At 47.1% G+C, this 27,529-nt stretch overlaps 1 protein-coding gene across 1 annotated transcript; it reads left to right on the forward strand.

The window, feature by feature from the left end:
- The first annotated feature begins 1,442 nt into the window (after positions 1 to 1,442).
- On the forward strand, positions 1,443 to 26,893 carry Plat (plasminogen activator, tissue type). Its single transcript, XM_034520616.2, has 14 exons — positions 1,443 to 1,587; positions 11,007 to 11,094; positions 12,221 to 12,263; positions 15,468 to 15,605; positions 15,988 to 16,098; positions 16,412 to 16,586; positions 17,349 to 17,440; positions 19,415 to 19,589; positions 20,512 to 20,597; positions 21,500 to 21,695; positions 21,813 to 21,949; positions 22,056 to 22,196; positions 24,069 to 24,232; positions 26,039 to 26,893. The coding sequence occupies exons 2-14, from the start codon at positions 11,032 to 11,034 to the stop codon at positions 26,195 to 26,197; spliced, it is 1,680 nt and encodes a 559-aa protein (XP_034376507.1). The 5' UTR covers positions 1,443 to 1,587; positions 11,007 to 11,031; the 3' UTR covers positions 26,198 to 26,893.
- The last annotated feature ends 636 nt before the right edge of the window (positions 26,894 to 27,529 follow it).

Below are 27,529 nucleotides of genomic sequence, written 5' to 3' on the forward strand. Positions count from 1 at the left end.
AGACGCTCTTAGTCGGTACACAGAACACCTGGCTCCCGGTTAACCGCTGCACTGCCAGCTTCTTGCCTACTCCTGTTTCCTTGGGCTAGCCTCAGAATCACAACCCTTCTAATTTAGTCTTTGTTCTCATCGTGGTCTTTGTCCTGGTGCCTCATCAGCTGTCCACTGCCCCAACAAAGGGTTCACTCAGCCCGCTCTCTCTGTCCCCACACGTAACTGGCACTCTACAGAGAGGACCCCCATTGCAAAAGCTAGCCTTAGGAATTCTTTCTTCCACACTTCTTACCCATCTGTCCCCAAGTTTTCGGACTTGGAGTTCATTACTCTTGGGAGCAAAGGGCTTCTAGGCAAGTTTCCCAGGATGTGATGTCACCAAGATTTATTTTCATTTTCCCGCCCCCATGGCAATCCTTTGAGTAAAATCAAAGTTCCCATTGTTATGGTATCAGCCTCCCATCGGTATTTCTGGTTCTTTGGGCTCCCCTGGAGTCTGACCTTTGTCAGAAACAGACTCACAGGTGGAAAACCAGCAAAAGTTGGGGGTTTTGAGGATGTCAGGACGGGGGTGGGGGTGGGGGTGGGGGGGAGTTTGTGTGCATTTAGCAAAACTCAGGGCACCTGTGATTAATGAGAAGCCCTCTTCTCGGCTCCACACCAGCTGAGACTCACAGCGGTCACTCGCCCAGCTCCTTTGATGTGCAGACAGCTGCAGAGGAACACTAAACTGGGGATTTTGGGCCACCTGGTGCCCCGGGACTGCCGAGGCTTCAGTAGGTTGTGAAAGGGTGTAGGCCACCAGAATGGCAGTTTTCAGGAGCTTTCATTATCCATCTCCGGGGTGGGGTTGGGGGGCTTAGAGGAAGGATGGCTTGTGATGGAATTTCAGAGGCCGGGGCTGAAAGACCTGACCATTCCCCCACTTTTCTCAACTCTCTGAGAGCTCTCCGCTGAGAAGCAGCAGAGAAGCACCTCAGCCTAGGAGAGCAGGTCAGAGGTAGGGAGAGCACCAAAAGCCTGGTCGTCATGTGCTTACTGTCCAGTCACTCCCAACCCATCTGCCTGGTGGCCAATTGCCCACGTATCCTGAGGGGTAGTCGCTTCAAATTCCAGAAGACCTCTCTCCTCCCTAGCCTAGTTGGGCGTGGCTGTATAGAACTATAAACTCATGGTCAAGACAGGAGCTTAAGAGCAACAGATCCTTACAGTACCTTTTAGGCCTTTGAGACCAGGATTTTAAAACAGGATGATTCTTTAAGTCCCCTCCAACTCAGTAAATTCCTGTGATTCTATGACATCAGTTCGGTGAATAATCAGGCTGGCGCCAAGCCAAGACTGGCTGTGCTCCTCCGCGCGCACTTCCTCCCCCTCCTTAGAGACACCGACGGCTCCATTGGCTCCTCAGTGGCCCAGTCCACCCGGCACCCACCAGCATAGGAGAAACCCCGCCCACACAGAACCTCTGGCCCCACCCCTCCTTCACCCTTAAAATTGGCTTGAGCTGTTCAGGGAGACAGAGCCTGCGGGAACTCAATAGCTCAGCGCCAAGGAGAAGCCCCTGCAGGAGTGGGAAAGAAGCAAGCACTCACGGTAAGTTGGATTTCTACCCTTATCTAACAGCCGACTCCTCTTCTTCTGTCCCTTTAAAGGCTTTTGGGGGGGGGGGGGGCGCAAACTGAGCCAGTGAGGAATGCTTAATGGAAGCACAGACTTGTATGTAATTCAGGCAGAGAGAGGACCAGCCAGCATCATCCACACAGAAGGGACGGTTCTTTGCAATGACTCTGTGTGAGCTGAGGTGAGAGGGAGAGAACGGGAGAGAGGTGTCTCTTGCAGAAGTTTTGCTTGCACAGTAAGCAGAGAAAGTAAAAAGAATGACTCGGGTTCTTTCAACAGACAATGGGAGCGGCGCTAACGGGGCAGTAACTAGATTCAGCTGCCTTCCAAAGCTGAGAAGCCCCTGGCGGGAGCTGTATAACTACCTTCTGACCTCAGGAACATATTAGGAAAAAGGCTGGGCACTAAGAGGCGCATTTGCCTGGACAGCATGCTTAACTAGGCTGGCAGAGAGAAGCTGAGATTTTTAGGAACCTCTCATTACTGCTGGGAGTCAGGATGCAAAACCTCTGGTCTCTCGCGAGTTCATCTCATCCTCTCTACGGTTTGCCAGTCAATTTCACCCCTTGCGCCTCACGCATGGATGCGTTTGCTTTTTCATGCTGCAGCGGGGAAAGTCTACGGGCTCTCTGTGTTCCGCAGGACCTTTGTTTTCTTAACCTCAGAATCAGCGGGAGGATGGCTGGAGGGTGGGAGGTGGAAGGAAAGTATGCGGCGTTCCCAGATAACTAAGGACAAGCTTCAGAGCAAAGCAATGCAGCAGCATTGCTTTATTTGCTGGCCAGTTTGGAGTGATGCAGGGACCTTCCGCAGCTGATATAAATGGGGCAGCAACATAAACAAAAAAAGTGAGTGCGTAATGGTGGTGGCTGTTTACAGTCCTGTGAGCACGTCACAAATACAACTCGAATATACTTACAGAAAAACACACTTAGGAATTTTCTTGGAGATCCAGACCCTGGCCTGTCCAGAACAAATCTGTTCAGGTTAGCGGCAGGCTGAGTGAGGGTTAAATCATATTCAATCCCAGACCAGATACTGGAAACACTAAAATGTAAATTGTCTCTCTGACCGTCCTGCTCAATCCACCTCAAGTGTTTTCAGGAGAGCCAGCCTGTATCTTGGTAGGGGCAGTACTAGCTGCACACCCCAAGACAAGCCGGATTAGGGCAGAGAACTTTCCAGGACACCCCAGATTATTTGGGAAGTCTCCTGTGAGAGACACAGCAGCTGGCCTGCTTCCTCCCAGACCCAGGATGCTTGATGCAGCCAGGAGGAGCTGAGGAGAATCCATGTTTCTGCTAAGGGTTTGGGGACTGAGACTGCACACACTTAAGACTGCTCACAGAGCAGGATGCTCAGCCAAGGTCAGAGAGTGACTCAGACTTGCCTGCAGGGCTCATGGACAGGAAAGACTGGTGTGAGGGTTTTAAGGTGAAAACACATGGGCTTGTTTTCAGTCTAAAGGTGGAGGCTGCAAACATGGCTTATCCAGCAACAATCGTGGGCTTAACGCCACACTCACAGTGTAAAGTTCACACACCTCCCTGAGACACCAGGTCTCTGTGAGTGGGAGCCTTTTGCGGTCTGAGCTGAAACAATGCAATCTGAGTACTGGCAGCTGCGCATCTATTGTCTCAGGATAGTTACTTTGTTTCTTTGGTTTTTAATCTGAGTGGCAGAAAATTCTGCATGAAGCAACTGAACACCAAAACCAAGAACGAAGGCCAGCTTTAGAGCCCGCCATGTAATGGGTCTCCCTTCAAATCCAGTTGGGTGCTAATGACCTAGATTTATAGAAGTCAGAGCTGGAGTTGGGGCTGCAGCTTAGTTGGCAGAGTGTAGCATGCAGGGAGCCTTTAGGCCTGATTCTCAGCACCGGATAAACTGGGTGTGGCAGTGAACACCTGTGATCCCGAGTGCTCAGCAGATGGGGGAAGATCAGAAGCTCAAGGCTAGCCTGGGATAAGTGAGATCTTGTTTTGGAAAGGAAAGGAAAGGAAAGGAAAGGAAAGGAAAGGAAAGGAAAGGAAAGGAGAAAATTCCAGGCAGAGATTCATAAAGCCTTGGTTAAACACCATCATCTTTAATACTGCCCAACTGTCTATTTTCACGATGCCTGGGAGACAAACTTTTATAGATAGGAGTGCAAGGTAAGATGAACTCAATTCCTTTACTGGAAAAGCAAAGCAGATTGCTGGTCATGTATCACAAATTTCTCTGGCACGTCTGAAGGCCCAGCCCAGGAGAGCTGTGTCAGCAGCCCAGGAAACACAAGCCAGCTGTTCCTCATGCAGTACTTAAAGAACTGGGTGACTTTAGCAATGCTTGCCTAGCCACTGGCCACGATCCTGGGGGTTGGGGGGGTGACCTGTGATTGACAGCTCTGGTTGAGGTATACAGACTGACTGTTCGGTGCTCCTGACACCCATCAGAGAGAATTCTCTAGAGTTTTCTTTGGGGATTGACCTAAAAGACTGGAGTCCACCCTGAGCCTCTGTAGTGATCACTGCCGACTTTAGGCTGGTCCCATACATTGTAGACTTTTCTACTGAAAGTCTATTCTGTGGAAGCAAATATCCTGTTAGCTTACACCTTAAAGATTCCACAGGGAAGCAGCTTAATGTGTTAACTGCTAATTCCAAATTCTCAGAGAGCTTCAGAGGCTCTGCTGTGGGGTGTAAATTGGCCTGGAAAAAGGCAAATTAAGAAAAAAAAAAAACAGATTAAAGATGGGATAGAAGATACCACGCTGCTTTCAGGAAATAGTGGCCCCTGTTTATACTGCTCTCTGTCCCTGGTGAAGAGTATGACATTTTCTATCATGTCTTATGAGCTAGAAAAAATGATTTGTTATTAACCCTTGAAGACCAGGAGGGCTCCACCCCCACCCTAGAGAACTTGGTAGCTTCAAACAACTTGAGTTCTGTTGATGAAGGCATTCAGGTGAAGCCCAATGCACACTTGCCCTGCATCAGGCTTCTGGGATATGTAGCTATTGCTTCTTTAGCTTTCAAAAAATACACATGATAGAAAGGATTAGCCCATTGGGAGGAAACTAAGGCTCAGAGAGGTAACACTGCCCATCCAGACCTTTAAGTGGCTGTGGGGCGAGGGGGGGTCCAAGTCGAGAGTTCAAGGGTCGTGTTCCTAGCATTGCGAAGTGCCAGCTCTCTTTACAGCAGTTTAAGAATGTTACCGGTAGGGCTGAGTTGCAACTCTGCGGTTGAGCACATGCTTAGCAAATGCAAGGCTCTGGGTCCAATCCTAGTATTAGAAATTAGAAATAAAAAAGTCACAAGCAAGGGGCATGCAGGGAGTTAGTGGGAAGAGCTGAGAGCTTGGGCAGCTCAGGAGGCAGGCGTCCATGAACTACCACCTCAAGGAGTGCTTTTTCACGTCAGTAAAGTGAGATATGTTGCCTTAAGTAATTAATAAACACGAGGTGCATTGAAAACTCAATGTCAGGCAAGTGATGGGCATTCAGACCCCTGCCGAATACCTGGCTTCCATCCACACACACATCTCCTACTCTCCGTGGTACCTCTTTCCAGAAAGGCTGGTGAAATTCAGATACATTCACAGAACAACATAGTGACCAACTTCAGATGCTGACCTCCTGATTCAAGAGTGTGAACATCCAAGACAGGCTGAGGAATTGCCAAATTATTTCCTTGTTAATTCATTGCACCTGGAGAGGGTGGTGTTTGGGGAGCAGGAAGAGCTGAGAAAATCGGATGGATACTAGATTCCCTTTGTTTAGACTCCTCAGAGTGAGCAGCATTTCATGGCACTGACTGGCTGAGTTTGCTTCCTCCCCCCCCCTTTTTTTTCCAGAAGGATATGAGGTCACTAAATCAAGTTTCTTTGATTTTTATCCCAAGAGGATACAAGATGCACTTCCTAAACCCACAACCAATGCTTGCTTACTTCTTCCAAACAACTAGATCACCCAGTAGGAGGCAGAGCAGGAGAGTCAACAAGGAGCATGGTGGTTGTTGCAGGATAATCCCATGTGGCTTAGACACAAATCGTGCCTACATGCTAAAAGTGCTATACCTCCTCTGATGGGTGGGGCAACAGAGAGGAGTGGATTCAATTCATCTTCCACTCCCTTATAACTGGTCATCGTATATTAAGAAGCAGACTTTTCCAGGCACCTGAGAGATGGGGTCTGGAAGGTTCAGAAGTTCAGGGTTAGCCTCAGCTACTTCAGTTACATAGCAAATTTAAGGCTAGTCTATGCTACACGAGACCTTTGTATCCAAAAACAAACAAATAAACAAAATCAGAGACAGATGGGTGAGGGGAAAAGGAAGGAAGGAGGGAGAGGGAAAGAGGGAGGAAAAAGGAAGGAAGGGAGGGAGGAAGCTAGGAAAGAAAACTTCTCTCCTTGTTGTAAAGAACTCTGTTCAAAATGGAAAGGAGAAAACAAGCATTTGACTTATGAAAAGTTACTTTTTTGAGAAGAATTAATTGCTTTTGGAAACCACACACTTGGGATTAGAGGACAGCTGGCAAGAGCTGACTCTCTTCTCCACCATGTGGGTCTCTGGGATTGAACTCGGGGCTTCAGACTTGAGGACAAGTGCCATCTCCTTAGCCCGAGGGTTTCTTATATGATGGGAGATCTTGAAAACAGTTTGTCTGGGTGTGGTGGCGCATGGCTGCAACACCAGCGCTCGGCAAACAAACATGGGAAGATCAAAAGTTCAAGATCAGCCTGAAGGGTACAGCAAGTTCTAAGCCAGCCTGGGCTATGGAGGGAGATCCTGTCTAAAACAAAACAACAGAATCAAACAATAAGGCCACAGAAAGAAAATAAACTAAGAGCTAGGAATGTAGGTCGACAGAGGAGCCTAGCTTGCTCAGCATGGTTCTTTAAAGTACCTTCACTCCCAGTAAAAGAACCCATAGGCTGAACTGTCAGAAGGGGGGGAAGGGATGGGGGGGATGAGGGGAAGGGGGTGGGGGGGCGGGGCTGTCTCTGCTTGGACAGGGAAAGGCAAGCTGATTCTCCTTTCTTTGGAGGCACTCTGTGTGGCTGAACTTTAATAGTCCAGGTTAACCCCGAATTTGTTGTGGTCCTTTTCCCTCTGCTTCTAAGCAGTGCCAGGGTCCCAGGTGTGTCCCACCAAGCTGGGCCCAAAGGTGAGCAGCTGTAGGAACTTCCTGCCCTTTCCCAGGCCCAGTTCCTACTAAAACAACTCACCTTACCTCTTAAGCTGTTCCAGACACATGTCTGTGATGGCACAGGGGTTTGGGAGGCTTCTTTCCTAGTTGGTTGGCTTTCTGGGCTGTGGTGGTTGAGTGTGAGTGAAGTTGTGGCTTCAAGGCCATGTGTTATTTTAGGGTTATGGTTCCTGACTCTCCAACTCTGATCTCCATGGAACTTTCAGCAAAGCAATAAGAACCCCGAGTGTCCTTGGCAAAGATGCAAGCAGTACAATCTAGTACACGGTACAAAACTTGACAACAACAGGATGGGTTCCCAAGTGGCCTTTCCCGGTCAGGCTCTGGCCTCTTATAACTTGTTGGCTCCCTTGTTCAAGTTCAAAGTTCAAGTCCCTCTGTCAACATCTAATAAACAACAGCATAGCAGGCACACAACCAATGTATATAATTGCACATGCATATACATCCTTGATTGCAAATCACGTTCCCATATACTATAAAGGGAGCGATGGCTAGCGTGTGAATAAAAGCACTGTATGCGTTTACAGGCATGCCTGGAGAGCTAGCTCGGAGGAGGACTCCAAGAGTCTAGCCACTTGAGTTTGCTTTGCTGGGAGTTCATTTTCTCTCTCAGACTCGTTACTCAATCACCTTTCCTTTCTGTGAACGAGTTATTACATTCCATCCCGAGCGCAGACTTTGTTGGGGGAAAATGGTTTTGAGAGGAATGTAAAGAGGACAAGGTCGTGCAAGGGCCCCGAGGACACATCACCTGCCTTTTTCAAAGCTTTCTATCAGTCAGCTTATTACTATTCCAGTAGCTTTGTCCGATCCAGAACCATGCAGTTACTGCCTGGCTTCCATCAAGTGCCATGGCCCCAGGTGTCATGCTTCTGATACAATCCCTGCTCTCTCAGAATGGCCCATGTTCTTGGAAAGTCTTTCTCCAAGGAGAGCCAGTTATAGCAAGCTTGCTATCTTCTTCCCTTCCCCACCCCACCTCATTTGCAGACGAGGGGGGTAACTAACCTATTTGTATCTTAAAGCCAGGCTCAGATGCAGTCCTTAGACCCAATGCTGGTCTCCCCACGAGCACCCATGAATACCCCTGGTGAGTTCTCAGGGTCTACAGAGTCAAATCCCTACTCTGTGGGCCTCCAGTTTAGATCCATACTTCTGCTGCTCACTTTATTTTTGGTCCCGGCGTTGCCCGTGACCTTTCCAACCACATCTCCCACAAACCCAAACAAGATTTCCCTCCCTCTCTTTCTCCTCCTTTGGAACTGCACTGGTTTTCGTCTTGCATGTGACTAATTTCTCTGTCATCCTCTTCTGTCATGGGGCCCATCCAACAGCTTGCTATGATTGTCTCCATGGAGTGGGGAAACAAGGCAGTTACTTGTTGCTTATGTGCAACTCATCGTCACTGGCTCAGGGCCCAGCCATCAAAAGTCCAGATGGAGATAGGTGACAAATCCTTAGCACCTGAGCTCCTGTCCCTCCTGTGAGAAGGAGCCTCCCATGATGCAATGCAGCTGATAGATCTTGGGACAACGAGGGTGTATGCATGTACCGGTGATGTACTTTTTGCTCTGCATTTAACTGACATCTAGCAGGGCATGGTGGGAAATTCCTGTTATCCCAGTGTAGTGGTTTGAATGCTTTGGGGTGGACTTTGAGGTTTAAAAATCCCACACTATTCTCAGTAAGGTCTCTTTTCAGCTACTTCTCTAGAGCTAAGCCTACTGACTGCCATGCCCTCTAACATGGCAGCCATGGACTGACTCAGTCTCTGAAACTGTAAGCAACCCCCCAGTTAAATGCTTTCCTTTTATAAGTTGTCTTGGACTTGGCACAGTGTCTCTTTACAGCAATAGAAAAGTAACCAAGAAACCGAGCATTCCAGGGGCTGAAACAGGGTTGGACTAATTTCCCTGTCATCAAGACCAAACTGGCTTCATAGCAAGATCCTATCTTGGAGGCACAAAAACAACCCCAGTAACTTAGTAGGTGTCTAGAACAAAGACTCAGAAAACGCCCCTGAATGGGCTGACTGGTTTGAAAAAGAAGACGGGGTGAGTCTCTGAATCACATCTGACCAGGTAATGAAGACAAGAAAACCAGGGGAGAGCTACACCTACATCTGAACTTAATCCTACGGACGTAGAATTAAGGGTGAATTTAAGTGGAATGCTGGGGAACCTGGGAAAGGGAAAAGTTAAAAGAAAGCTGAGAAAGGAGAAGTTAGCCACAAAAAGATTCCCTGTGCCTGGCTGGCTGGCCTCCATCACCACTTGCTTCCTTCTGGGATTGCCAAAGGCAGGCAGGTGCAAGCCCAGATGGCCCACCAATGAAGAAAGGCTTCCACAGGCTCCAGTCCATCCTTCTAAGGGCAGGTCCGAAAGACCAAAGATCCTGGGAGCCCTTCCATCCCCTGCCATGGGGGGTGATCATGGAGGACAGTCCAGCAGGGCAGGACTGCTTGTGAGCCCATGACCTGTACTTTCTCACAGAACTACTTTGTTCCTTTCCCCAGCACCCCCACTCTCTCCCCCACAGCTTTGTGTTCCCTCCCTTGGGGCTCTGTACTCTTTCTCTGAGGCTCTTTGTTCCCACCATAGTGGTTGTATTTCCTGCTCTGCCTATCACCATCACCCCAGCGTGCACTTTCCTATTGGACCACTTTTGCTCTGCCCTTTGTGCCTGACAGCCCTACCGACTGACTCCCTGTAGCTCTGGTCTCCCTCCCAGCAGCCCCAGATGAACCCAGAAGTTAGTAGTCTCCCAGCTCAGCTCCCCCACACCACTCCCTTTCTGTTTTCATCTTGAAGCTGAAGGGAACTGGGGGGGGGGGGGGGGCACTCTCAAAACTCAGAGAAGCCAGAGCCAGCTGCAGGCAGAGATAGATCCTGGTAACTTCTGAGCCAGTGGGTTTGGGGACCCTAAGCGGTGGGAATCAGAGTTGTTGTGACTGAAGGGGAAATGAGTCAGGGAAAGGAAAGGCCTGCTTTGATGTTGTGGATGGGGAGTGAGAGGACTTGCCAGACCACAAAAGAACCAAGCCAGCTAACCTACTTTCAGACCGAAAACAGAAATCACTGGGAAGGCAAGTGGAAATTGGATTGGGGGTCAAGGGAAATGTGAGTTCAGTGATCAGACAGTGTCTGCAGATCTGCTCTTCACCAGATCTGTGAGTCTACATTTAAAAAGACAGATATTCCAGAGGGAACTGGGGCCAACATGGAGGGAACCTTCCCTTCAATGGGAGAAGGAGGTCATGCCTCAGAAGCAGCGTTATCTATTACAGTCACCAAGGCTGGGGCACATGAAGCAGCTGACCAGGCACCATGATGTGTCAGGAATAGAATCCCTACAATTACTTCTGAAGGAGTCAGAGAGGACAATACTGTGACTTCTAGCTCAGCCTTGGACAGGGGTTTCTTCTCAGGAAGTCAGGTCCAGGCACCTGAGTGCCCAAGAAGCATCAGAGATGACTCCCACTCTGCAGTCCACAGGAATCTCTCGGAAGAGCTACTTACAGCAACCACTATCTATCAGCAGATTACTAGACAAGCAAAATGTGGTCTCTGCAGACAATGGGCCATTGTTCAGCCTCTAAAGGGCAAGAATTCTACAGTGTGTTTGACCCTTCAGGATATCGCTCTAACTGGCTTACACCTACAAAGGTGTGTAAAAGGGACAGACACTGTCTGATTCCACATCTACAATACATGCAAATAGTCAAAGTCACAGACGCAAAAAGGATGGCGGTGGCCAGGGGTCAGGAGAACAAAAAGCCATTCTTTAATGGCTAAGGGATTTGAATTCACTGCAATCAAAATGCATGAAATGACGAGAAAATGAAAATGCGTGGGATGGTGAGATGAGTTTATACTCATGGTTGGTACATGTTGAATACCACTGAGCTGAAGATTTAGTGCCTAAGGTGGTAAATGTGATGCTGTTATACACCACACACACACACACACACACACACACACACACACACACGTGGATCTCTATTTCTATCTCTACCTTTAGACAGACAGACAGACAGACACAGATGTGTGTGAAATCTTCCAGACAGTGTCTGTAGGAGTCAATGCTGCAACCCAATGCTGTCACCCAAAATAAAGTGACAGCCCTGGATGTCCTAAGATCCTCTGCCCACTCACATCACGTGCTTCATTGCTTCTATTTGTCTTCCAAAACTTAAGGGACACGGAAGAAACGAGGAGCAAGATGAAGAGAGAGCTGTTGTGTGTACTGCTGCTTTGTGGAGTGGCTTTCACATTGCCTGACCAGGTGGGTCCACCTCCCTGCCTCACCCCATCGGTGAGGCAGATGACGGTGGTGTAACCAGGTGTTGCTCTCAAACACCTCGGGGTGGGACAAGTTCCAGGGAGTGGTCAGACACACAGCACACACTCCCCTGTGGTAGGATACTAAGGATTTGAGTCCCAGAAGTAGAATCTGGCCGTGCCTCTGGCTTAAAGCCATTCTTAAAGCTGTGCCCCTCCCTGCCTTTGACATCTGCTTTGGAGCCATTTTGTGAAAATGTCTGTGCGTGAGTGTGGTAGTGCACGTGTGCATTCCCACCAACCAGGAGGCCAAGGCAGGAAGGTCACAAGTTTGAGACTTTGTTGACATAGGCTTCAAAGAATCCAGGGCTAGGGTGAAGCTCAGTGAAAAAGAGCCTGCACAGCCCATGGTGGGGAATGCATTTGGATTTACCCATAGGATGCTAAAAAAGGACAGGCATTATGAGCCACTGAAGCAGGTTAGCTGGTGGGGACAGAAGCTGCACCCACTTTTCAAAACCTCACCCCAACACAGAGCACGATATATGGCCAAGCTTACCTGAGCTGTAGGGAGTGCACCTGGAACTTGGTTAGGGTTTAGGGTTTAGAGTTTAGGACTTAGGACTTAGGACTTAGGACTTAAGATTTAGAGGTTAAGGGTTAGAGGTTAAGGGTTAGAGGTTAAGGGTTAGAGGTTAAGGGTTAAGGGGTTAGAGTATGCAACACTCCAGCCCAGGAATTTTAGAGAACGGAGGATCTCCCTTCCTGGAGGACTCCAGGATCTGAAGCTTTACCTGACTCCACTAGCCATGTGCCAATACTTAAATTTAAAATGAATGAAATCAAATTGGAATTCCAGTTTATCAGTCACACTGGCTACATTTTAGGCAGTCTGTGGTCACATGGCATTAGTGTCTGCCACACTAGACAACATGAATAGGAAGCATTTTCTATTGTGCAAGAAGTTCTTCAGGGGCAGGGATGGGCATCAGGGGTGTAGGAAGAGCAGGTATTTGACAAAAAGGTAAGAAAGGTGATTCTATATCTCCTTAGGCGGCCCCTGGTTGAAAGACACTGGATGGTCTTTCCCAGCTCTTGCTGACCGTTCCTCCTTTCTGCTCTCTTTGCAGGGAGTACACAGGAGGTTCAGAAGAGGAGCCCGGTCCTACAGAGGTGAGTAGTGAAGGGAGGCAGGCCCAGGCCTCATAACGCTTTTGACTGTCAGGAAATGGATCTTTCACCTAGCATGGTTTGCAGGATCCTTGTGAGATCTTCAGTGCTTCTGTGAAAATGCCTGCTTAATCAGTATTTCTTGGTCAGCTGTGGCCACCCAGGGGACAATAACCAGACTGTGTGACCTATGGCTGGATGGGGATGGAGCGTGTCTGTAATCCCACTTGGGAGGCTGAGGCAGGAGGATCATGAATTCAAGGCCAGTCTGGGGCACGTTCAGATACTGTCTCCATATGGCTCAGTCTTTGATACAGAGATGAGGAGAAAACAGAGATGAGGAGGAAACAGAGATGAGGAGAAAACAGAGATGAGGAGAAAACAGAGATGAGGAGAAAACAGAGATGAGGAGAAAACAGAGATGAGGAGAAAACAGAGATGAGGAGAAAACAGAGATGAGGAGAAAACAGAGATGAGGAGAAAACAGAGATGAGGAGAAAACAGAGATGAGGAGAAAACAGAGATGAGGAGAAAACAAGAGATGAGGAGAAAACAAGAGATGAGGAGAAAACAAGAGATGAGGAGAAAACAAGAGATGAGGAGAAAACAAGAGATGAGGAGAAAACAAGAGATGAGGAGAAAACAAGAGATGAGGAGAAAACAAGAGATGAGGAGAAAACAAGAGATGAGGAGAAAACAAGAGATGAGGAGAAAACAAGAGATGAGGAGAAAACAAGAGATGAGGAGAAAACAAGAGATGAGGAGAAAACAAGAGATGAGGAGAAAACAAGAGATGAGGAGAAAACAAGAGATGAGGAGAAAACAAGAGATGAGGAGAAAACAAGAGATGAGGAGAAAACAAGAGATGAGGAGAAAACAAGAGATGAGGAGAAAACAAGAGATGAGGAGAAAACAAGAGATGAGGAGAAAACAAGAGATGAGGAGAAAACAGTCCTAAAAAAGGTAGGTAATTTACCTACAGCCAGTGACCCAGGTGTTCCTGGGCTGAGCTCTCACTAGAATCTGTTCAATTTCTGCTACTCTCCCCCCCTCTCCCCCTCTCCCCCTCTCCCCCTCTCCCCCTCTCCCCCTCTCCCCCTCTCCCCCTCTCCCCCTCTCCCCCTCTCCCCCCTCCCCCCCTCTCCCCCTCTCCCCCCTCTCCCCTCTCCCCCCTCCCCCCTCTCCCCCCTTCCCCCCTCTCCCCCCTCCCCCCTCTCCCCCTCTCTCCTCTTTCTCCTCCCCTTCCTTGGTCACCCTGTCTCTTCTGTCTCCATATTATCCTCTCCCCTCCCTTCTTCCTCCCTCCCTCCCACCCTCCCACCCTCCCCAAAGGCCACCAAAGAACCCCCAGCAGAACCTGGGAATGCATAGCTTCTCTGTTTCTGTCTCTGACTCCCTTCATCTCTCTCCTTCCCTCCCCCCTTCTTCCTCTCTCCCTCCCTCTTCCTTTCCTTCCCCATTCTTTATTCTTTTGTGGAGATGAGGAGGTACCAGGCCTTTTTGTCTTTTTTTTTTTTTTTTTCTGTTTAATTTAAAATTTTTATGGTATCTTTTTGTTTGATTTTGAAGATAGAGTCTTATTATATATAGCCTAGTCTGAACCGGGACTCACCATGTAGCTGAGACAGGCCTCAAACTCAGCAGTCCTCCTGTCTCAGACTCCTGAGGTGTTAAGGTTACAGACATGCACCACCAGGCTTAGCTTTGGAATTCTCGAAACCCTGAAGAACAAGTAAAGAGGTTTGATGTCCCAAGCCTGTCTCTTGTGGTACCCACAGGAGCTTTAGTTTTTGGTAGAGAAGGAACCGGAGTATCGGTGAGTGGTTTGCAGAGTTAAGCAACTCTGGTCAAGACTTAGCCTGAGAGGAAAGCCTGGCTCCCAAGAGATGCTGTCCCCCATCTAGGCCTAGAATCCCCATTGTAGATTGCCAGGCTCTCTCACTGGGGTGGGGTTTATCTGCCCTGCAAGGCTCTGCTGTTACTGAAATCAAAGGTGATTGCAGCCTTAGGAAGATTATTGGAGACCTTTAGGCAGCTTTTGGAGTCTGGAGCAGGACTTGGCTCAGTTGCTCTAATCTTTGTCTCTTCAATTTGAAGAGGAATAGAATCCCCTGGTATCACTGGTTTGGGGTGGACCCTAAGTGAATAACACCTCAGCAGGGCCAGACAAGAGCCTGACAAAGTAGACAGAGAAAACGGAGGCAGGCGTGCCTGCTCCCACTCTGCTTTCCGTACCGCGTGTGCTATGCCAAAACTCTTCTAGGAAAGCAGTGACTGAATGCCTGTTATATTTTTGTTACATGAAAAAATACTAATGAAAGTAGCATGTTTTCTGACAGATTTAAGTGCCAGTTTTCTTAATTTTAGCCCAAAGTGTGTCTTTTTCTGTATGGAAATACTCTTTTAGATCAGAAATTCTGGTAGGCAGTTGTACAGAGAGGTGTATTTTGGACAGATTTTTGTTTGTTTGGTTTGGTTTGGTTTTTTTCTAGACAGGGTTTCTCTGTATATTCCTAGCTGTTTTGGAACTTTCTCGGTAGAGCAAGCTGGCCTCAAGTTCAGAGATCTACCTGCCTCTGCCTCCTGAGTGTTGGGATTAAAGGCATGCACCACCATCAACCGGCTTTATTTTTTACTGATTAAAGTGGGAAATAGACTATTATTTTATATGAATGTATTTTCATAGGCAAATTATCTCAAAACTAAAGTTCACCCAGGAAGATAATAACAACAAAGAGTTCTGGTGAAAAATTGTAAGTTTTTACTATCAGTATCATATTCCTAAGAAAGACACAACAGATCACAGTCACCCCCATCTGTTTCTGTTGGGGGTTGGTTCTAGAGCCTCCTGGGTACCAAAATCCACTGATGCTTAAATCTCTTTTATAAAATGACATGGTGTTTGTACAAAGCCCACCTTCCTGTATACTTTAAATCATTTCCAGGTTACCCATGGTATCTAATATACTATATATGATATAATCCCAGATTATAAATAATTGGGCATCGTAATGTATTTTGTAAGAAATGATGACAAGAAATAGCCCCCACATCAGTACCGTTCACTACAGGCCTTAGACCTCACCACAATGCCCACTGTTGAGCTCACCACAGAGTCCAGAGGCACAGAGGGTTTGCAGCATGCTGCCAGCAGAGCCAGGAGTGGTGACTCCTTCCTCTCATTTGCAAACCTGCTTTGCATTGCAGTGACCTGCAGAGATGAGCAAACGCAGACAACTTACCAGCAGCACCAGTCCTGGCTCCGACCCATGCTCAGAAGCAGTCGGGTGGAATACTGCCGGTGCAACAGCGGCCTGATACAGTGCCACTCGGTGCCTGTCCGAAGTATGTACCAGCTTCTCACAAAGGCCTTGCACTTGAGCTCAGGCTCAGGGCCCAAACCCATCCTTTGAGGTTCCTAGCCTGTTCAGATCTCCAGCGTGTTTTGTGTCTGATCTGCCCAGGCAAACATGTGAAAGCATTCCAGAAAGCTGAGGCAGGGCAAGGGTGGCTTCACTTCACCCAGTCTCAGTGCCCAATCACATATGTGAAGTAGAATATACTATGTATGCTTTGTAGTTGACAGGAGGGGGAGTCCTGGGAGGGTGACTTAGGCTGTGGACTGTGAAATGGAGGCTGACATATAAAACACTTTGACACTTTTAACTTTTATATGCATGGAGCTGCTTTGAAAGTAGTTAGGGATTTCCTTGTTTACACTTCACAGGTTGTACTGAACCAAGATGCTTCAATGGGGGTACGTGTCAGCAGGCCCTGTATTTCTCTGACTTTGTCTGCCAGTGCCCTGACGGATTTGTTGGGAAACGCTGCGACATAGGTGAGTGCCTTGATGGCTGGGTGTAAGAGACATTCTGAAATTCTGCCTCTCAAATGGACCAGAAAAGGAAAGGAAGCACACACTGGAGGGCAAGGCCCCAGGAAGGGGATGTCATTTAGAGGATGACACAGTTGGGCCCAGTGCTCAGAGCCTGAAGTGACAATCCAGAGTCTGGCTTGGCTGCAGTATTTTTAGTGACCATGTCCGCCCAGCTCACTTTGAGCACCGGCAGCTTTGGCAGCAGCCTGCTCCACCATGCGGAGGCAAGGCAGAGGATCCCTTGAGAACTTTTTGGTGTCCTTCTGTCAATCAGATACCAGAGTAACATGCTTTGAGGACAAGGGCATCACCTACAGAGGCACGTGGAGCACAGCAGAAAGTGGGGCTGAGTGCATCAACTGGAATAGCAGTGTTCTGTCCCTGAAGCCCTACAATGCAAGGAGGCCAAATGCCATCAAGCTGGGCCTTGGGAATCACAATTACTGCAGGTAAAAAAAATGTCTTTCACAGGGTGGGGAGTCTCTGATGAGAAACAGTATTACATTCAGGGAAGACCTGGCCAATCACTCAGGTATTCTAGATAGGTAGATGGGTAGATAGCTATGAAGATATGTATATGCATTATGTGCATGCATGCATACATTTGTAGATGGGTAGAGAAGATAGATGCACACATATGAATACATACATAGATAAATAGACATATCAATGCATTCATATATTGATGATTGATAGATTGACTCATAGATGGTAGATGGGAGGTAGGTAGACAGAAGTTGATTTGAAAGCATCAGTTCATATCCCTGTGTAGACATTTGAATCTATAATCTTGGGTAGACCAGCAGGCTGGGAACGCAGGCAGGAATTGCCATTTCTGTCTTGATGCTTTTAGACCTTAAACTGATTAGAGAAGTGTACCCTCCTTGTCTGGGATAATTTACTTAAACTCAAATGACTGTGGATGATAACTACAGTTAACAAAACACCTTTATAGCAGTGCCCGGATCACTGTTTAATTACAGCCGTGTTGACACATAGGCACTTACTGTATATTCTTGTCAACTTGGCACACATACACACTTCCTTATACCCTGTTTAATCCCCCAAACAAAAAGCATAATGAAGCCATATTTCCACAGTGTTCAGCCCACGATAAACTAACTCTATCCCCCAAAGCATGCCAAGCCCTCTTGCCAGGAGGGGAGGCTTCCTGTTCAGCCCTCACTCATGTTCCCGGGCTGATTTTTCAGGAACCCAGACCGAGACTCGAAGCCCTGGTGCTATGTCTTTAAGTCAGGGAAGTATACCACGGAGTTCTGCAGCACGCCAGCTTGCCCTAAGGGTGAGTATCTTAGTTTGGGTTTTATTGCTGTGAAGAGATGCCAAGACCAAGGCAACTCTTAATGACAAAGGACAACGTTTAATTTGATGGGGGCAGTTACAGTTCAGAGGCGGGAAGCATGGCAGCATCCAGGCATGCATGGTGCTGGAGAATACATCTGGATCCAAAGGCAGCCAGGAGGAGGGTCTTATCTGCACTGGGCGGAGCTTGAGCACAAGGAGCCCAACAAGGCCACACCTATTCCAACGAAGCCTTACCTCTAATATAGTGCCACTTCCCGTGGGCCAAGCATGTTCAAACCACCACAGTGAGTGTCAGCTACCCTACCACCTTCTCCTGTAGTATCTCCACGGGAGAAGCATCTGAGAGTATAGATCTAATTCCCCTTAGTAGTCCTTTCATGCCCAAGGAAGAAAGAAGCCATTGCAGCTGCAGAGTGCAGAGCATCAGAGGCTCAAACCCTCAACCAGGCTTCTCACCTAGTGCTAGTTTAACCTTGCGCTCACTCCCCATTTCTCATCAATAGCCTCTTCTATAAAGCAGAGAATGAGGCAGAACCCATGGCTTCTAGTTCTTTTGGGTTTTTAAATATTATTTCCTTTGTTTTCTGAGATTATAATTACATTATTTTTCTCTCTCCAAACCATCCTTATTGCTTTTAAAATTTTTTCATGGCCTCTTTTTTCATTAATTGTTGTTACAAGCATTTATATGTATATATGTGTGTGTATATATATTATATATATATACAATAATATATATCGTATATATATTATATATACACAATATATATATATTGTATATGTATATATATATTATATATATTGTATATATATATATGTATGTATATACAATATATATAATATATATACACACACATATATGTATACACACACATATATATATACATACACACACACATACATATATATGTACACATTCCTATGTATTCATATAGATATGTATGTGTGTGTATTCCTAAATGTAGCCTTCTTGGTCTGTATAATGTTAGTCATTATGCACTATGTGTTTTCAGGGCTAACAGTTCAGTACTAGATAACCAACTGGCGTGCTCTTCCCTGGGAAAGACTGCTTCTCCGCTCTGCGCATTCCGGATTTGCCAGTAGTTCTTTGTGCAGGGTTGAGACCTAGCGGGCTTCCCCCTTCTGCTTTGGCATGTGTATTGTTCTCGTCTTGTTCACCTCGTGCGTAGGCAGTCACGTAGGTGAGACTTTATGGCCATAGTTTCTGACATTCTCACGAGACGCTTTCTCATAAGCAAGCTCCCGAGTCTCTGGCTCTTACAGTCTTCCAACCCCTCTTCCAAAATGATTCCTGAGCCTTAGGTGCGGTGTTTGTATCCACTGAGGCTGGTCTCTACGGCTCTGCGTTTTGATTCACTGTGGTTTTCTCTCTCTAATGATTTCCATCTGTTCTGAAGAGACGTTTCCTTGGGGAGAGGGGTTCAGGACTACACTTATGTCTGGGTATAAGACAAATATTTAGAGTGTACTTAGGGATTATGCTGGTTTAGTAAAGTAGCAGTTGTAGGCACTCCTCCAAGACCCATGACTTCAGTAGCCCTGGGTAGCTGGCTAGGTTTCCAGTACCAGTGATGGTTTCTCTACTGTTGACCCCTTCCTCATCTGGTCAACATTAGGGGTCAAGAATCAAGATAACTTTACAGATTCTTTTTAACTAACAAACATGGTCAAGTTTTATACAGAGAGCATCAAGGGCAGGATGGGGCAGTTGGATGGAAGTGGGTAGGGTTGGCAGAGTCAAGCTGAGAAAGGCATGCTGGTAGCATGGCCCCATTGCAGCACCCTGGTTCTGACCGCGTGGACTGTTGTTGTAACTCCTCTAATGCCTTCACAGTACATCCCAGCATCCCTTTCCTGCCGAAACCCTGTGACTTGCTCCATCAACATTTAACCACTTTGGTTTAAACTTGAGAAATATTTTTTTGTTCAGGAAAAAATGAAGACTGCTATGTTGGAAAAGGTGTAACTTACCGTGGCACGCACAGCTTCACCACATCCAAGGCCTCCTGCCTCCCCTGGAGCTCCATGGTCCTCATAGGCAAGAGTTACACAGCTTGGAGGACCAACTCCCAGGCACTTGGCCTGGGCAGACACAATTATTGCCGGTACGTAGCCCAGGGTCTAAGGGAGTCAGATCCCAGCAGAGAGGCCTGGGATACTAGGAAGGAAAAAGATTCAGTGTAATGCATTGTATGAAAGATGGTGGACATTATCTAGACAGATATATTAGTTTTCTAAGATACAAGGGTTTCGTTATTTTTTTTTCAGTAGGAGTAGAATGGTGTATGTGTATATTTGATAGTGTGTATATGCACATGCATGGAGGGATATATGTGTGTGTGTGTGTGTGTGTGTGTGTGTTTGTAGACCTGAGGTTTTCTTTACCTTTATTTTTTGAGACAGTCTCTTCCTGAACCTGAAGCTAATTTATTAGAGCAGGTTGGCCAGTGACCTTCAAAGACCTGCTCTCCACCCCAGAGACCCCGGCCCCTTTCCCCACTGGGCTTACAGAAGCAGGTTGCTATGCCTGATTTTTATTTTTTCAGACAAGGTCTCACTATATAGCTCTGGCTCGCCTGGAACTTACTATGTTGGCAGAGACCCTCCTGCCTTTCTCTCTTGAGCACGGAGATTAATGGTCTGCTCCACCATACCCAGTTCTCCTGGCTTCTTCTGTTGAGTTCTGGAGATCGAGACTCAGGCCCTCATGCTAATGCAGCAGGCCCTTTATGAGCCATCTCCCCAGCCTAAGATACATACATTTTGCAAACAAGACTCCCGTTCTTTCCCCACATGGCACTTCCATGTCATTGTGACAATCTTTCTATAGAGTAGCTTTCATTTCTTCCCGACACTGATAGAACAGACTGAGGTAAAGGAGTTATCTTCCCCCATGGTGGGCCTGCTACAGCCAAACTGAGTTTGGGATCCCTGCCCTTGGCTTCTTGGCTCTGCCATGGGGCTACCCAGCCTCCTTCTATCCGGATTCCGTGCTGTGACTAAAAACCTCAAACTCTTCTTCTACAGGAATCCAGATGGGGATGCCAGACCTTGGTGCCATGTGATGAAGGCAGGAAAGCTGACATGGGAATACTGTGACATGTCCCCGTGCTGTAAGGGCCACTACACCACTCCCCGCTTCCCAGACTCACTTCACTATTTTCTCTTCCACCTCCTGTGACCACCACTGATCTATAACCTCTGGACCTGCAGGAGGGCCAGGCCTTTCAGGGATAGGGAGGTTTTCTTGACCACAGCTAGGGGGCGGCAGCCACACCTGTGAGATCTGTGAGGGAAAAGAGAGGGACAGAAAGGAAGGCCAACACATCCATTCCTCTTCTAATGCAATAGGCTCCAACTTCTCTCTCTGGCTACCTCTGTTGAAGGTGGTGATGCTCCTGGCAGCCATGAAGAGTAAGAGGTCTCATGCTGTGGATCCTTAGACTATAGTTGTTCCATTTCCCCGGTAGCCTGGTGACAGGGAGACTTCAGTGTCCATTTATTCAGAACTGGCCTCAGAAGTCATGTGGCCTGCCAAGTTCTGTGCCTTGTGAGGCAGTGGGGCTTGACTCGGCCTTGAAGGATGGATCAGGCTGAGATGGAAAAGAAAGGGCTTCTCAGGAGGAAATCTGCAAGGTTATATTATATCTTAAGCCAAGAAGCTGCTGTGGGCAAGACTGGAGAGGAATGGGCAAAGAAAGGCCCCTGCTTTGGGAGTCTAATCCCAATGTCATGGTAACTTTCAAGGAAAGTTTTCCTGCCTTCCTGCAACTCAGAATTGGGAAGGAGAGACAGACACATGTATGCTACTGTATGTCCCTGTATTCAACAAAGGAAAGCTGCTGCAGCTGTCACCGTCATCGAGACCGTTAAATCATTCTATATCAGCATGTTGAAGGGTTGTTGTCTATAAAAATTCAGGGTTCTGACAGAATAAAAACTATGGTGGATTCTCTCCACCCTTGACTCCTCACAGCAGGCCTGAACCCTCCCGTCTCCATTCTTTCCCCTCTAGCCACCTGTGGCCTGAGGCAATACAAACAGCCTCAGTTTCGAATTAAAGGAGGACTCTTCACAGACATCACCTCACACCCTTGGCAGGCTGCCATCTTTGCCAAGAACAAGAGGTCTCCCGGAGAGAGATTCCTGTGTGGAGGGGTGCTGATCAGTCCCTGCTGGGTGCTGTCTGCGGCCCACTGCTTTCTAGAGAGGTATGTCTTTCCTAGTGTCCAAGGCTTGGAGTCAGCCCATGGGAGTAACCCACAGCAGTAAACAACAATGTAAAAAAAAAAAAATGATAAATCATCCTAATGCTGTTTTTCCACCAGGTTTCCTCCCCATCACCTTAAAGTGGTCTTGGGCAGAACATACAGAGTGGTCCCCGGAGAAGAGGAGCAGACATTTGAGATTGAAAAATACATAGTCCATAAGGAATTTGATGACGACACTTACGACAATGACATCGGTAAAGTGATATTATTCTCACACACCCTTCTCCCTCGCCCCGCCCGGTCCCCTCCCCTTTCCTCCCCTAATGCCACCGACACACCCTTCTCCTCTCTTGCTCTCAGCATTACTCCAGTTGAGGTCAGATTCCAAGCAGTGTGCCCAGGAGAGCAGTTCTGTCGGCACTGCCTGCCTCCCTGACCCCAGCCTACAGCTCCCTGACTGGACAGAGTGTGAACTTTCTGGCTACGGCAAGCATGAGGCATGTAAGTGGCTGGAAGTCTTGGTCCCATCCTTGTCTGTTACGTGGTAGTCAGGCTGGTGAAGGGAATGTGGTCATAAAATGTTCTGGTCCTAATTCTGGCATGACACAGAAGAATGCAGGCGAGGACTCTGCCTGTTATATGATGAGAAGCTACTTTGAGGTACAGGGACACTGTGCAGGGCACGGTATGTTGGGACAGGGAAATGTTCTGAGGAGCATTACAGTCCAGTGGGGCGGGGGAAAAGAGGGTCATGGGTGTTTGTTCTTAGACAATAAAGTTGCACAGTCTGAGTTCATGTAGGAAGAGCTAAGGTGGGAGGAGTAAGGAGAGGAAGAGGAGGAGTAAGGGAAGAGGAGGAAAAGGAAGAGGAAGAGCTAGGAGAGGGTCGGAGAATGAGAGAGGTGGACATGGAGGCTGATGTTCACTTGTCTGTAGCAGTCAAAGGTAGTTGGTATATCTAGGTTGGGTATTGGGTTACACCTCTGATTGAGTGGGCATCTTGTTATTGATCATTACCAAATGTATAAGCCTTTGGATAATCTAAGCATTAGAGTCTCATCTGTACCAAGCCTGTGTGGTTGGTGGGATAGTCTGGGCAATGCCTAGCCTTGCAGAGACAGCATGGAAGATTGGCAGAGCCATCTCCTGCACTGGCATCTCGTGGGTGGCAGGGCTGGTTCTCTGGCTGGCTGTTTCTAGCTGCAGCGTGCATGTGGCCTCATGGCCTCGGAACATGGCGTCTGATCTAGACAGAGATGCTGCAGCCTAGACAGTCGGCTTGGCAGTGGCCGTTTTAAATAATCACTTCAAGTTCAAATCCCAGACATGCATCTGGCTTAGCTGTGGGACCCTGGATGTTTCACTCAGCTTTCCAACAATGTCAACAAATATGAGACAAATCAACCTAAAGACAGGAAAGCTTTGTTCATGCTCATAGTTTTGGAAGTTTCAAATTATGGTCAGTTGGCCCAGTCTGTGAGCCTGTAGCAAAACAGCACATCATAAGAAGGAGGACAGCACATCATGGGGGGAGAACGTCACATCATAGGGAGGACAACACACCACAGGAGGCAGGACAGCACATCACAGGAGGAGCACATGATAGGAGGAGCCCACAGCAATGGAGCAGTTCATTTTGTAGGAACATGCAAGCAAAGGGAGAGCCTGGGTCTTAACATCTCTTCCAAAGGCTTAACTTCCTTCTCCCAGAGCCACTTCCTAAAACTCTGCCATCTCCAAAGAGCATCAAGGTCTAGGACCAAGCCTTCAACACACTGGCCTTTGAAGGAGAGATGATCCAAGCCAGATGTGTATTTGTATTTTATGGAGGGAGGTCTCATGCTGTTTCCTAGAGTGGCTTCAGACTTGCAGTCCTATCTCAGCATCCCAAGACCACAGCTGTGGATCCTCGGATCGTGCTAACGCACTTTGTTTTTAAGCCTCGGTTTCCTCATTGCCAAACGGAAACAGAACTAGCTCCCTGATTAAATTATAAGGAATAAATTCTGCAATGCACAATAAAATGGATGGATGTCACTTGGGGAGACCTCACTGTGTAGGCCACATTTGGCAGTGTCTGGAGTCGTTGTGGCCACGATGTCACATGTGTGACCTTTGATTAGCAGACAGAGGCTACCAAGCATCTGGTATACAGGACATTCCTCACGACAGATAACTCTCTAGCAAACTGTCGGTGGCACTGACCAGCATGATCTCACCCTAGAGAACTGTTGGAGGTTCCAACAGTAAAACAGGGTAAAGTCACAGAGGACCGAACTGATTTGTGTTAACTGTTACCAGGAAGTTTGGCTTCCTCTTCCCAAAATGCTTGAAAACAACATTTAGACCTAAGATCTAAATGTTCTCTTCCAGCATCTCCTTTCTTCTCTGACCGGCTGAAGGAGGCTCATGTCAGACTGTACCCGTCCAACCGCTGCACCTCGCAGCATCTGTTCAATAAAACCATCACGAACAACATGCTGTGTGCTGGAGACACCCGAAGTGGGGGCAACCAAGAGGTCCACGATGCATGCCAGGTAAATACAGTGCCCCAGCAGTCTGGATCCTCTGTGCCCTTAGGGGGAGACAGGGGGTTGCACAGGAAAGGGTGTAATGCTGGGATTCAAAATTGAAGCTTCAGAGAAGAAAATGATAAAGACCAAAACACCTCAAGTCTAAGAAATCTGAAGTGCAGGAAATTTTCCCAGTCTGTGGACAGGAAACTCCACCTAGCACAGGATTTCCTGTAAGCCCTATTGAAGTGGTAGGTAAAGCAACATAATTAATCCTTGACTTCTGAAGGTGTTGGGGCATGTGACACTGCTACATAGGATGAGGAAAGGCATCCCTCTCCAGGACTCATGATATAGATAGAATGTGGGGAAAAAGTCCAGCTTCAGCCTGGGAAAGAAAGCATTTTAGGTTCTCAATGCTGAGTCTGCTGGACGCGGTACTTACATTTCCTCCTTAATAAGGTTCTGGGATGCATGCACAGAGAAACTACTGACATTAAGACTCAGAGAGTAACCACCCAATTAGGAGAAATGAACCAGAGGCCATACAACTTACAAGTAGCACAGTACACACACACACACACACACACACACACACACACACACACACACACACGCTGGCCCAAAACTCTGTGTAGAAGAAGCTGGCCTCAAATTCATACAGATCTACCTGTCTCACCCTCCTAGATGTTAGGGTTAGTGGTGTGTACTTACCATGGCACCCACTATCAGACTATAAAGCTTGAACAGTTTTTGTTTTTGTGTTTTGAATGCTAACTGTTGAGAGTTGCTCTACCCCATGCTTGGGGGCCAAAATGTCTCGGACCGCTCTATCAGTGTTGGAACCCGCACTGCCAAAAGCCTCAGGGGCTAAATTGTTAGAGCCCGCACTGCCCCAAGCTGCTCCAGCCCAGGGGTCGGGGTTCAGCAAGAGAGAGAGTGAGGATGGGCTTGAAAAATGGAGACCAGACAGAGTGTGATTCAATCCCGTTTATTCTTCAGTTTCTCTTGTCTCCAAGTCCCTAGTTCCTAGTACCAAGTCTCAAGTCCTAATCCCAATTCCAGCTGTAATAAGTCTCAAGTCCTTGCTAGTCTCTTTCCTAGTTCTCTTCCAAGTGCCTGTCTTGAGTACAAGTGTCTAATGTCTAATAATTTCTTCTGTCTGCCTCTCGCCTTTTATATGTCTCACTTCTAAGCCACACCTTTAAATCACGCCTTTAAGTCAGGCCCTTAGGTCTTACCTCTAAATCACACCTTTAAGTCACGCCTTTAAGTCTCACACACCCAAGGGAAAATCCTGGGTATCTAAAACAAGATGTTATCAGAGTGTGCTCAGCTGTTGTAGGCTATTGTAATCAAGTCTCTTGTCAGGGTATATGGCTCAAGATGGCTGCAAGGATGATAGCCGCCTTCTGTCTGCTCCCCACAGCTAACAGTTAGCTATCTTAAGTCTGTGTTTGGAGGGGTTTTAGTGGATTTTTATTTATCTATTGGCTTTTTGAGACAGGGCCTCACTCACTGTGTGGCCCTCAGTAACACGGAACTCTATATGTAGACCAGGTTGGCCTTGAACTCAAAGAAATCCATCTCCCTTTTGCCTTTTGAATGCTGTACTTAAAGGCATGTGTCACCATGCCAGATTCTTAAATGCTGTTTTATCAGAATTCATTAATATACAGCCTAATCTATGCCATCAGGATAACTGAGCCTCAAGTCTCCCTCTCTGAACCAAGTACTTTAAGGGCTACAATCATCAAAGTACAAATAGCAATACAAATCTTCCAAATATCCTGTCATGCGCACAAACCACTAACCTATGCTGTTCCACAGGGTGATTCGGGAGGCCCTCTGGTGTGCATGGTCAATAAACAGATGACGTTGATGGGCATCATCAGCTGGGGCCTCGGCTGTGGGCAGAAGGATGTGCCTGGGATATACACAAAGGTTACTAACTACCTAGACTGGATTCAGGACAACATGAAGCAATGACAAGGAAAGCCCAGCTCCTTAAATCCAGGGGAGGACCTGCCTTCCTCCTCTTCTTCTACAGAAGATACACCTAAAAGGCCAAGCGTTCTTTACACAATCATCCTCATGAGCTGCCACTCGGCAGAGGGAAGGGGAGTCTATAGGAGCAAACTGTGACAGGTACTTCACAATGTGTAAGTTTTAAGGACGAAGGTCTGACTTTAGAATAAATTCTGTCAGATGAGATGATGGGAAAATGCCAACCTTCCTATAACTTTCGGATTTTAAAAAGAGGTAGACTAAAGTCCACCCTCCTGGTCCACTATGTTGTACACTGAACCGCAAGATCATGTCTCAACAGTAAAATACAACTTGATCTTTCAGGAGGGAAAGTTTGCACGGGGGAAAAGAATGTGTTTTTATAGTTACACAGGGCCCAGCAGGGCCTCCAAGAGAAGGACGGGTTGGCTGGTCAGATCATAGCCTCATAAAACCCTTGAAATATTCCATCCCTTCACACTCCTTATATTCCTTTGTATACAGTGTAAATGTCTTTTTCTTTATAAACTTTATAGATGGTTGGAAGAACTGTATGATTTTAATAATTGATGAAGTAACACTAGTATATTTATATATTAATCTATTTTAATTTTTACTTCATTACTATAACTTTGTATTATACTGTACTTAATAAATTCAGAGGTATTTTTCACACTTTTCAAGTGGTACATTCAATGGCTTATTTGTGTTCATGTTTTTTTTTTTTCTCTTTTTGAATCAATTGAAAAACGTTCTTTCTTTCAGTCAACATGAGGAAATTCTGCTTACCCCCAAGGCAATATACTGGTTGCTACCCAGTAGAAATGGGATAGGGATGGGGCTGGAGAAGTGGCTCAATGGTTAAGAGCACTGGCTATTCTTCCAGAGGACCCGAGTCTAATTCCCAGCAACTACATGGCAGCTCACAACTGTCTGTAACCTCAGTTCTAGGAGATCTGACTCCCTCGCACAGACATATATGTAGTCAAAACACAATGTACATAAAATACAAATAAATAAATTTTAAGAAGGAGAAATGGGGCAGAGAGCATTGTTATGGACAGGAGGCATTTACAGAATTAAATTAGAGCAGAGTCAGTTATAGCACAAAGGAGACCTCAGTAGAACACAGTTGTGAGATCAAGAAGGGGTTAGCAGGAAAAGCAGGACTCAGGAGGATCTTCACGCAGCGGGTAAGACTGGGTTGGTGGACGGATGCAGGGCAGCCAGTCCTGAGACCCTGAATTTCACTATTGAAGCAGCGAGGAGACAGCAGAGCTCAGGGAATGAACAACAGTTTGTCTTAAGTGAACT

The sequence above is a fragment of the Arvicanthis niloticus genome, chromosome 16, assembly GCF_011762505.2.
Source record: "Arvicanthis niloticus isolate mArvNil1 chromosome 16, mArvNil1.pat.X, whole genome shotgun sequence".
NCBI classification, from domain to species: Eukaryota; Metazoa; Chordata; class Mammalia; order Rodentia; family Muridae; genus Arvicanthis; species Arvicanthis niloticus.